Genomic DNA, 11,442 nt, shown 5'->3' with positions numbered 1-11,442 from the left:
GGGGGCTGGAGAGAGACAGGAAGAGCTGGCAGATGCAGGAGGGAGGGAAAATGAAACAGGGATGGCAAGATAGGAGGGGAGGGAAGAACAGCTGAGTTGGAGAAGGAAGGGGGGATGACTCTGGGGATTAGCGGTGGCTGGACGTTCCCCTCATCAGAGGCCTCCAAGCAGCTCTGGCTGGATCAGGCTCAAGCAGCTGAGGAGCATTATGTGAAACTGGCAGGGGAGGGGAAAAGAGCCCGGCCTGGATGCAGGGAGCAGGGCTGGAGATAGGCAGTACTGGTAATCCGCTGGGGAGTGTGTGCAATCCCCCTCTTGCCCCCCAGTGTCGATCCACAGGGAACATGAGCGTGTTACAGCCCCCAGCCACATGGGTCTGGCTCCTTAGTCACACTGGAGGTAATGAGGCGACCAAAGTGTGTATATGTCGCTGCTGACCCCTGCTGGAAGGGACAAGCCCTGCCGTGTGTGTGTGTGTGTGTGTCCCTGCTTCCCCGTGCTGGAGGGGACAAGCCCTGCCCTGTGTGTGAGTCCTGCCATTTGTTTGTCTGTCCCTGCTGCCCCCTGCTGGAAGGGACAAGCTCTGCTCTGTGTGGGTGTGTGTTTCCCTGTTGCCCCCTGGTGGAGGGACGAGTCCTGCCATGTGTCTGTGTACCCCTATTGCCCCCTGCTGGAAGGGACAAGCTCTGCTCTGTGTGTGAGATGCAGAGAAAAGTCTGAATCTCCCTACTCACCCCCCGCATCCCGTCCCTGGGAAGAATAAGACCTGAGTCTCTGGGGATTTGTCAAACTGCTTTAATGATGGACGCAGACAAAGTCCCGCTGACCCTGGCCAGAGAGGCTGGGCCTTTGTTCTACACTAGAGGGCACTTCACTATGGGTCCAGGGTGGCTGGGACGAGCCCCGGTCCCTGCGCCAGGGTCCTGCCCCCCGCCCAGTCCCCTCTGAGCTACAGTAAAAGTAAAAGACTAAAATGCCACTAAAGTTGTGTGGGGGCCGCGTCCCCGATGCCTGATCCCCTCGCGGGGGCTGGTGCCTCTTGCAGCACGCCAGGGCTGGCGCCCCCTGGAGGAGAGAGAGAGAGATGGGGTTAGGGGGCAGCACTGCTGGGCAGAGTGGGGTCGCACAACCCCCAAACTGATGGCATGACCTCTGACATCTACCCCTCCTACTGACTGACCTCTGACCCCAAATCCATCCCACCGAGCAACCTCCTACCCCAGCCCTCTCCCAAGTGACCCCTAGTCTGCCCTGGCCCCCATCCTTTCCACCCTCCCAGCTCCCCACCCCCCAAGAAGTGGCTAAATTGGGGAAAGAGCTGTGCCATGGCTGGGAAGGCTGGGGGGATTCCCTGTGTCTCTGGGGCAGCCCCTCATCACAGCTGGGCTGGACTTTGGGGTCAAGCTCCTCCTCTCTTTGTTCCCTGGGGAAGGAAGGATGTTACCTGCTGAGGGCCTGTAGGCTACTTTTCCGCTTTGCCTTGGCTCTCTGGGGCAGCCTCCCCTGCAGCTGGGGGTCCTCCCGCCGGCTTCTCCTTGGCTTCGGGGGGTGCTGCCTTGCTGGGCACAGCGGCCGGGCCAAAAAGCACAGGGGGTGCAGTGGAGGAGGAGGGGGTAGCGGTGATGGGGGGGCCCCGGCAGGTCTTGGCAGCCAGGCACCCCCCTGCGATGAAGGCCGTGTACTGGTTCCAGAAGGACAGGGGCCCCACCAGCTGGGCCGGCACATCCCGCGCCAGGAACTCCTGCAGCTTTGCTGTGCCTCCCGGTGTTGCTAGGGCCTCTGGGACCAGACGCCGGCCACGCCGTGCTGTGCCGCAGCTCCACGCTGTGCTGCCCAGGGGAACCTGCCACCGGGACAGAGACAGACAGGGGAGCCCATTCAATCTCAAGGGAGACCGAGGGCCCTGGGTAAAGGCAAGGGCAGATGGGGGAGGTTCGAGCAGGGAGAGAGGCAGGGGACAGTCTCGCGAATAGGGGGTGAGGAGCAGGGGCTCCCTTACCTGGTGGTGGGCTGCCAGGGCGTGCTTACGCAGTGCTGCCCCGTCAGGGAATCCCTCCTTGCATACCCCACAGGCCAGTGCCACCCCCTCTTTGGCCTGGCTGGCCCGTGGCTCTTCGGCTCCAGCCCCTGCTGCCCCCTCCTCCTCTCCCTCCTGTGCTCTGTCTCCTCCTTCCTCTGCCTTCTGGGCGCTAGGGTCCCCTTCTCCCTCCGTGGCCGGTGGGGGGCTCCTTCCCGCAGGAGGCGAGCGGCTGCGATCAGCTGCTCCCCCCACCTCTGGCTTCCCAGCATCCTCCTCTTCCTTGGCATGAGCTGGGGCTGCTTCCTCCTCCGGGCTGGACGCCCTCTCCTCGCCCCCCATGGCCTTCTCCGTGCTGCTGTCCAGTGAGTCCTCATCGCTGCCTTCCTCCTCCTCCTCCTCCTCCTCCGACAGCTCCTCCTCGTCCCTCTGCGGGGCGGGACCCTCGGGCTGGCAGGGGCCCTCCCCTGGGGCAGCGGGGGGCTCAGGCAGCAGGGCTCCATTGGGGATCTGGCCCCCGAGGTGCATGCGGACGTGTTGCTGGAGGCTGACGGCGTTAGTGAACTTCTTCTGGCAGATGGGGCAGGAGTTCTGGGCTCGGGCAGCCGGGCTGGCCTTGTGGCCCACGAAGTGCGCTCGCAGATTGCCCCGGGTGGAGAAGGCCCGGCCGCACACCTTGCACTTGAAGGGCCGCTCCCCTCCGTGCTGCCCATAGTGAAGGCGCAGTGCCCGGGGGCAGCTCAGCACCCGCAGGCAGATCACGCACTGGTTGGGCCCCGAGGAGGAAGAGGAGGGCGGCGAGGAGGCCGAGGGGGCCGCCGGGCTGGCTCCGGGCGAGGCCCCCTGTCGGTCGATCTTTTCCACCAGCTGCTGCAGCTTGGAGGTCTCCGAGGGGGAGGCTCCCAGCGGCTCCAGCACATAGGGGAAGGGGAAGCCGGTGCTGCCCGCCTTGAAGTGGTTGGCCAGCAGGGCCCAGCTGGGCAGCTTGCCCAGGGGCACCCGGGCTCCTTCTGCTTCCCGCCCCGGCGGCGTGTTCTCGTCCCCCTTGCCCCGCCCCTCGGCCGCTTTCATCAGCACCAGCTTGTTGAAGACGGGCAGGGTCTGAGTGGCGGCTGTGCCCCCGGCCGCGGTGCCCGAGAGCAGTGTCAGGCTCTCGGTGGCGCTCAGCCCCTTGCGCTCGGGGGGCGCTGCTTCCTCACCCGGCTCGGCCTTCTCCGGTGGCACGGACATGCCATAGGGCAGCCCGGCGCCGGTCAGCACGTAGTCGAGGTGCTCCGGGACAGGGTGGGGGTTCATCTGGACATGGGGGTACTTCTCCCGGTGCCGGTGGAAGTGCACTTTGAGGTTGCCCCGGGTGGTGAAGCGGTTGCCGCAGACGTTGCACTTGTAGGGGCGCTCGCCCGTGTGGGAGCGCAGGTGGATCTGCAGGGCGCTGTCGCTCCCGAAGACCTTGGCGCAGAAGCGGCACTTGTGCCGACCCCCCGGCTTCTCCTCCAGCCCCAGCTCGGCTCCCCCGGCCCCGTTCTTCTGCCGCAGCAGCCCTGGGGAGGTGGCCTGCTCCAGGCCCCGCGCTGCCCCCAGACACTGGGCGGCCAGGAGCCCTGTGGTAGGGAACGCTGGGGCCAGGATGGGCTCTGCTTTGGGGCCCCTGGCGCTGCCAGGGAAGGGGTGGTAGAGGTGGAAAAAGGTGGGCTTGGGCACCTCTGGGGAGCCCGACACCTGGGTCCTCACCGGCTCGGACTTGATGGAGAAGACAGGCAAGGGGGCCTTGGGTTGGTGGGAGGCTCCCGGGGCTGGCTCTGAGGCAGGGGCCGAGGGGGCTGACTGCCCCAAGGAGCCCAGCAGCAGCACCTGCCGGCAGATCTCCTCCGTCATCTGCATCTGGTGCAGCTGGCGCTGCTGGAGCACCCGCAGCTCCTCCAGGATCAGGGGGATGTTGAGGTGCCCAGAGTGGGGGGGGGCAGCTGGTGGAGCCAGGGGCGGTGGCGGCCGAGGAGGGGGTGGGTCCGGGGCCAAGGGATTGCTGGCCAGAGGAGCCGTCTCTGTCTCCATGCCTGGGGGGCTGTCGGGCCGGGGCTCCGAGGAGGAGGAAGAGGAGGAGGAGGAGGAGGAAGAGCCAGCGCTGTCTTGCCCGTTGGCCGAGGAGGAGGAAGAGGGAGGGGGCTGCTCGGGGTGACAGGTGTCCCGGTGGGCAGCAAGCTCCGTGGGGCAGGACGGGGCTGCCTCGTCACCTGTGTCCCCTGTGGAGAGAGGGAGAGAGAGAGAGACAGAGGGTCAGACCTTGGAGTGGCAATGCCAGGGGAGTCCCCTGCAACCCAGAGCTTCCGCAACTCCCCCAAACCATAGGGGAACCAGAGACAGTTCCCATATCTATACAGGAACCTAAGATCTCCCCCGTAACTATAGCGGGTGTCCCTACATCCCCCCAAAGCTATAGGGGGCAGAGGAGCCTGCTCCCCTCAAGGCTGCATAAGGGCTGGGGAGCTGCCTCCCCCAAGTCCCCTCCATGCAGTCCTCCCCCTTCCCCGCTCAGAACACAGTGCCTAGCTGGCTTTCCCCGCACGGCACCCCCTGGTGCCATGCATGCCCACCCCTCACCGGCACAAGGGAGTCCAGAGGGGGGTCAGGTCCCAGGCTGAGAGGGAGACAGGGCCCGGTTCTCATTTTCCCAGGGTGTAAATCAGGAATAATCCCATTGGGATGCATGAGACATATGGACAGACAGACAGAGGGGAGGGACGGACAGACAGAGGGTGCAGGGGATGTATGCACAGACAGACACAGAGGGCTGCAGAGGATGGACGCACGGACAGACAGAAAGGTGCTGGGGAACAGAGAGACAGAGGGTGCAGGGGAGGTAGGGATGGACAGACAGGGGCACATGGATGGGACGGATGGACAGACAGACAGAAAGGCGCAGGGGACGCACGGATGGACAGACAGACACACAGAAGGTGCAGGGGTCAGACAGAAAGGTGCAGGGGACAGATAGATAGACAGACAGACAGACAGACAGAAAGGTGCAGGGGATGCACGGATGGACGGACAGACAGACAGGTAGGTGCAGGGGACGCACGGACAGACAGACACACCGAAGGTGCAGGGGACAGACAGACAGAAAGGTGCAGGGGACGCACGGACAGACAGACAGAAAGGTGCAGGGGATGCACGGACAGACAGACAGACACACAGAAGGTGCAGGGGACAGACAGAAAGGTGCAGGGGACGCACGGACGGACAGACACACAGACGGTGCAGGGGACGCACGGACAGACAGACACACCGAAGGTGCAGGGGACAGACAGAAAGGTGCAGGGGACGCACGGACGGACAGACAGACAGACAGACAGACAGACAGACGGTGCAGGGGACAGACAGAAAGGTGCAGGGGATGCACGGATGGACGGACAGACAGACAGGTAGGTGCAGGGGACGCACGGACAGACAGACACACCGAAGGTGCAGGGGACAGACAGACAGAAAGGTGCAGGGGACGCACGGACAGACAGACAGACAGACGGTGCAGGGGACAGACAGAAAGGTGCAGGGGATGCACGGATGAACGGACAGACAGAAGGTGCAGGGGACAGACAGACCGACAGAAAGGTGCAGGGGACGCACGGACAGACAGACAGAAAGGTGCAGGGGATGCACGGACGGACAGACAGAAAGGTGCAGGGGATGCACGGACGGACAGACAGACACACAGAAGGTGCAGGGGACAGACAGACGGTGCAGGGGACGCACGGATGGAAGGACAGACACACAGAAGGTGCAGGGGACAGACAGAAAGGTGCAGGGGATGCACGGACGGACGGACGGACGGACAGACAGACGGTGCAGGGGACGCACGGACAGAGGCCGGACGAGCCGCTCCCCCATCCCGGCGGCGGCGGCCCGGGGCCGGTCCCAGGCGGGCGGGCCGAGGGACAGTACCGCACCTGCGGGCTCCGCCATGGCCCGTGTCCCCGGGCGCTGGAGCTGCGGGCGCGGGGCGGTCCGGGCGCGGGGCCTGCGCGCTCCGGGCGGAGGAGAAGGAGGATGCGGGGGGAGGAAGCAGGAGGAGGGGCGGATGCAGGGAGGAGCCGGAGCGGATCCGACCCGCCGGGGCTGCAGGGACCTCTGGTGTCCGGAGTCCGGGGCGGCGAGCCCGGGGCCAGCGCTGCGGGCGCTCCGACGCACGGGGGCCCGCTCCGTGTGGAGCCCAGCCAGGGGTCCTTGCGCCCCGATGCCTGGGGTCCCCCGCGCCCTGACTCGAGCTGTGGGGTCCCCGCGCCCAATTGGGGGTCCTTGCGCCTCTATGCCCGGGGGTCCCTGTGCCCCGAGCCCAGCCAGGGTTCCCTGTGCCCAGATGTCCGGGAGGTCCTCGCGCCCTGAATCCAGCTGTGGGGTCCCCGAGCCCAGCCAGGGGTCCTTGCGCCCCGATGCTCGGGGGTCCCTGTGCCCTGAATCCAGCTGTGAGGTCCCCGCGACCAACTGCGGGTCTTTGCACCTCTATGCCTGGGGGTCCCTGTGCCCCGAGCACAGCCAAGGTTCCCTGTCCCCCGACGCCTGGGGGTCCCTGCGCCTTGAATCCAGCCGTGGGGTCCCTGAGCCCAGCCGGGGGTCCCTGCGCCCAATGCCCAGGGGTCCCCGAATCCAGCCGGGGGTTCCCGAGCTCCGAGCCCAGCCGGGCATCCCTGAGCCCAATGCCTGGGGGGTCCCCGAGACCAGCTGGGGGTCCCTGTGCCTCAAATCCAACAGGGGTCCCTGCGCCCTCCTATACGTGTGTGTGTGTGGGGTGTCCCTGCACCCTGTAGATCCCAGCTGTGGGTCCCTGCTCCCCGTTACTCCCCCACAGCCGCCCTCCTGCATGCCCAGGGCAGCTGCCACCCAGGGGGACAGGTGGAGGTGGGGTTGTGGAAGGAGACCCCTAGGCCAGTGGCTCTCAACCTTTCCAGACGACTGTACCCCTTTGTCTTGTGTAACCCCAAGTTTCACCACACTTAAAAACTACTTGCTTAAACATCAGACATGAAAATAGAAGAGTGGCCCAGCCACACTAGTACTGAACAATGGCCGACTTCCGTGCTTTTACCCTGTAATTATACAGTAAATCAACCGGCACATCACTATTGTTCCGACATTTCCGTGTCTAGCGTAGAGAGCGGTATAAACCAGTTATTGGATGCTATGCTCCTTTGTCCGGACTTCCCTAGCCCGTTTTCTGTAGCCTGTTGTAAAACTAGGCCAATCTCTAGATGAGTTAAGGTACCCCCTGGAAGAGCTCTGTGTACCCCCAGGGCTCGAAGCACTGTCACAAGCCAAGCCAGCAGGTTCAGGGAGAACCTGGTGACCCAGAAGCTGGGGGGCAGATTCCCCCAAGGTGGCTTGGCTTCCCTCATGCAGGTTTACACCAGCCCGGGATCCAGCCTCGCTTGTTCTGGAGCAGCAGGGGTCAGTGTACCCAGCTGGGGCTTCACGCCCGTGGGGCCCTGCTGTTTGGCACCAGACAGACAGACACTGGACTGGGGGGCATGTTCGCTCTGACCAGCCCCTCCCAGGGAGCCCCGGCCCATTTCTCCGGCTCCCTCTGCTGCAGCCAAAGACCCAAGAAGAAAAACCCCAAACTCAACACAAGAGAAGATTTCCAGGGCTCACAGGGTTACCTAGCAACCGCACAAAGGGTCCCGAGGGGGCTGGGAGGGGACCTGTGCTGCACAGAGTGGGGAAGAGACGGACGGACGGACAGGGATGGGTGGGTGGATGGACAGGTAGAAAAGCGTGTAGGAGGGGACAGATGTGGGGTGCAGGGCATACATAGCTAGATGTGGCACTGGAGGAGCAATGAGGGGGTGCCAGAGACAGATGAGGGGTGCAGGGGATACACGCAGATGGGGGGGCAGGAGAAGGTGGAAGGCTGCACAGGGACTCATAGATGAAGGGTGGGGAGGGACAGATGAGGTGGGGCAAGGAGGATACATAGACAGAAGAGTGAAGGGAACAGATGAGGAGTGCAGGGGACAGGTAAGGGGGTGCAGGGGGGAATACAAAGATGGGGTGCCAGGGGACAGATGAGGGGGTGCAGGGGATACATAGATGAGGGGTTCAGGGGACAGATGAGGGGTGCAGGGCATACACAGCTAGATGAGGTGCTGGAGGACAGATGAGGGGTGCAGGGGAGAGATGACGGTGTGTGGAGGACAGATGGGGGTGCAGGGGGATACAGAGCTAGACTGGGTGCAGGGGACAGATGGGGGGTGCAGGGGAATACAGAGCTAGATGGGGTGCAGGGGACAGATGGGGTGCAGGGGGATACAGAGCTAGACGGGGTGCAGGGGACAGATGGGGGTGCAGGGGGATAAAGAGCTAGATGGGGTGCCAGAGAACAGATGAGGGGGTGCAGGGGGATACAAAGCTAGATGCTCAAATAAATGTGTTAGTCTCTATGGTGCCACAGGTCCTCCTTTTCTTTTTGCGGATACAGACTAACACAGCTGCTACTCTGAAACATAGCTAGATGGGGTGCTGGAAGGGAGATGAAGGGTGCAGGGGACAGATGAGGGGGTGCAGGGGATACATAGGTAGATGGGGTGCCGGAGGACAGATGAGGGGGTGCCAGAGGGATATATAGCTAAATGGGGTGCTGGAGGACAGATGAGGGGTGCTGGGGATACAGAGCTATACGGGGTGCAGGGGATAGATGAAGGGTGCAGGGGGATACATAGCTAGATGGGGCGCAGGGGATAGATGAGGGGGTGCAGGGGACAGAAAGCTAAGTGGGGTGCAGGGGAGAGATGAGGAGAGCAGGGGAAACATAGCTAGATGGGGTACAGGGGAGAGATGAGAGGGTGCAGGGGACAGATGAGGGAGTTCAGGGGATACATAGCTAGATGGGATGCAGGGGAGAGATGAGGGGGTGCAGGGGACAGATGAGGGAGTGCAGGGGGATACATAACTAGATGGGGTGCAGGGGACAGAAAGCTAGGTGGGGTGCAAGGGACAGATGAGGGGGTGCAGGGGGATACATAGCTAAATGGGGTACAGGGCACAGATGAGGGGTGCAGGGGGATACATAGCTAGATGGGGTGCAGGGGACAGATGGGGGTGCAGGGGGATACATAGCTAGATGGGGTGCAGGGGACAGATGGGGGGTCCGGTGGGATCCAGAGCTAGATGGGGTGCAGGGGACAGATGAGGGGTGCAGGGGGCAGATGGCGTGCAGGGGGATACAGAGCTATATGGGGTGCAGGGGACAGATGAGGGTGCAGGGGAATACATAGCTAGATGGGGTGCAGGGGACAGATGAGGGGGTGCAGGGGATAGATGGGGTGCAGGGGATACAGAGCTAGACAGGGTGCAGGGGACAGATGGGGGGTGCAGGGGGATACAGAGCTAGAGGGGTGCAGGGGACAGATGAGGGTGCAGGGGGATACAGAGCTAGACGGGGTGCAGGGGACAGATGAGGGTGCAGGGGGATACAGAGCTAGATGGGGTGCAGGGGACAGATGAGGGTGCAGGGGGATACAGAGCTAGAGGGGTGCAGGGGACAGATGAGGGTGCAGGGGGATACAGAGCTAGACGGGGTGCAGGGGACAGATGAGGGTGCAGGGGGATACAGAGCTAGATGGGGTGCAGGGGACAGATGAGGGTGCAGGGGGATACAGAGCTAGAGGGGTGCAGGGGACAGATGAGGGTGCAGGGGGATACAGAGCTAGATGGGGTGCAGGGGACAGATGAGGGTGCAGGGGGATACAGAGCGAGACGGGGTGCAGGGGACAGATGAGGGGGTGCAGGGGGATACAGAGCTAGACAGAGCAGGGGCGCAGGGGCACAGCCCGTGGGAGTTGGAGACTTTGGAGAGTTTCACTTAGTTTGGGAACTCCCCCTGCCCCGTCTGCCCTGCCCCCCTGCCGGCCCCAGGCCCCCCCCCCCCCGAGCAACACCTGCCAGGCCCCCCCGGCACCCACCGTTCTCGGAGGCCGTGGACCCGTCGCAGTCTGAGATGAGCTGTTGGGGTTTGCGCTGCTTGCGGCGAGACATCCCCGCGGGGGCGCCGGGCCGGGCACCCCTGGGTCTGCCGCTCGGCTTGGGAGCCAGTGGGCACCGGGAGTCTCCCAGGCGGGGTCTCTGCCCCCTCCCCGGAGCAGGGACACGCCCCCTCCTTTGCGCCCTCATTGGCAAGGCGAAGTCCTAATCTGGCCGGTCACTCGGGTCTCTTTTGTGCCTGGGGCTGCGAAGGCTCCTTAACCCCTTCCTGCCGGGCAGAGCTCGGGCGCTGGGTGGGGTGGCTGGTTACCCAGGGCCGGCCTGGTCCAGAGCTACGACACTTGGGCTGGTTCTGCAGAGAGCCCTGGCCTGAGGCTGAGATGCAGCTGCCTCTGGGGTGGGGCAGAGGAAAGTTTAACAGCTGCTTCGCAGCGCTACAGGCTCTGGAGGGCTGGAGGGTGTTTAATTTTGCCGAAACGGGGGTTAGGATGGGACGTGAAGGTGCCTCCCCTAGGCAGGGAACCGCAGGCAGAACTTGGCAGGATGCGACTTGGGATTGAACCGTGGCACTGGCTTTAATACCCCGATTCGGGCAAACGCAGCATCCCCTTACCGCTCACCAAGTGGGCATCACTTCCCCAAACCTGCCCCTCCTGCCGCACTGGGGCATTGGGGTCAGCACTGACGGTCCGGAGGGCGCCCCCTACTGAGCCCCTCACCCCATGCCATGCAGCAGAGCCCCCCCCAGCACATGCCCCCTCCCTCCTCCCGCCCTGTCGTCTCCCCCCGTCTCCCCCCCATGACACCCTTCCTTCCTCTTTCTTCCCCTTTTCTTTTCACCTCTTCCCCGCGGCCTCCTGACCTCTCCGAGCACCACAAAAGCCCAGGCCTCAGCAGAGCTGGCGCTGCGGGAATGTTAATGAAGCCGCAGCACAAAGGGGGAAAAGACTTCGAAAAAACCCTCAGAAAGGGCCCCTTTGAGACAGGCTGCTGCTGTGTGTGGCTCAGTGGGGAGGGGTTGGGGGGATGGGGGGGGGCTCTGAGAACCTCCCAACTTGCTGCCTATGGGAGCCATGCCTGCCCCTTCCATTCATGCAGCTGAGAGGAGACTCATGCACTGGGGCTGGAGAAAGGGGGATGGGGATTTTTAGGGGGTGCAGGGCCCCTCCCTGTATAAAGGGGGTGGAGTGGGGGGAGAGGCTGTGTTTCTCATAGGGCCATGCTTTCCGTGTAAAGGGGGTGCAGGGTGTGTGTGCGGGGGGGCTGCATTTACCCATACGGCCATGCTTTCCATATAAAGGGGGTGCAGGGGGGCTGTGTTTCCATAGGGCCCCACTCACTCTGTTAAGGGGGTACTGCAGGGGAGAGGGGGATGGTCTCCCATGGACTTTAATCTTCATCCCTTCCTGTCCAGCCTCCCTGACACATGCATGGCAGCTAAGCTGCTGCAGCCCATA

General features: G+C 63.6%; 1 protein-coding gene across 2 annotated transcripts; it reads right to left on the bottom strand.

Annotated features, from left to right (window-relative positions):
• Positions 1-779: 779 nt before the first annotated feature.
• SALL2 (spalt like transcription factor 2) lies at positions 780-10,174 on the bottom strand (the record flags this gene model as incomplete). Of its 2 annotated transcripts, none has more annotated exons than XM_084645280.1 (4): positions 780-1,065; positions 1,445-1,843; positions 2,000-4,257; positions 9,967-10,174. In XM_084645280.1, the coding sequence occupies 3 exons, from the start codon at positions 10,172-10,174 to the stop codon at positions 1,463-1,465; spliced, it is 2,847 nt and encodes a 948-aa protein (XP_084501406.1). In that variant the 3' UTR covers positions 780-1,065; positions 1,445-1,462. The 2 variants fall into 2 exon arrangements, with proteins under 2 accessions (XP_084501406.1, XP_084501407.1); XM_084645281.1 differs by lacking the exon at positions 9,967-10,174 and adding an exon at positions 5,959-6,081.
• Positions 10,175-11,442: the final 1,268 nt, after the last annotated feature.

The sequence above is a fragment of the Lepidochelys olivacea genome (genome assembly GCF_965140295.1).
Source record: "Lepidochelys olivacea isolate rLepOli2 genome assembly, chromosome: 13".
Taxonomy (NCBI): Eukaryota; Metazoa; Chordata; order Testudines; family Cheloniidae; genus Lepidochelys; species Lepidochelys olivacea.
Note: the sequence above shows the minus strand (reverse complement) of the source record. Positions and strands in the feature narration are given on the sequence as shown.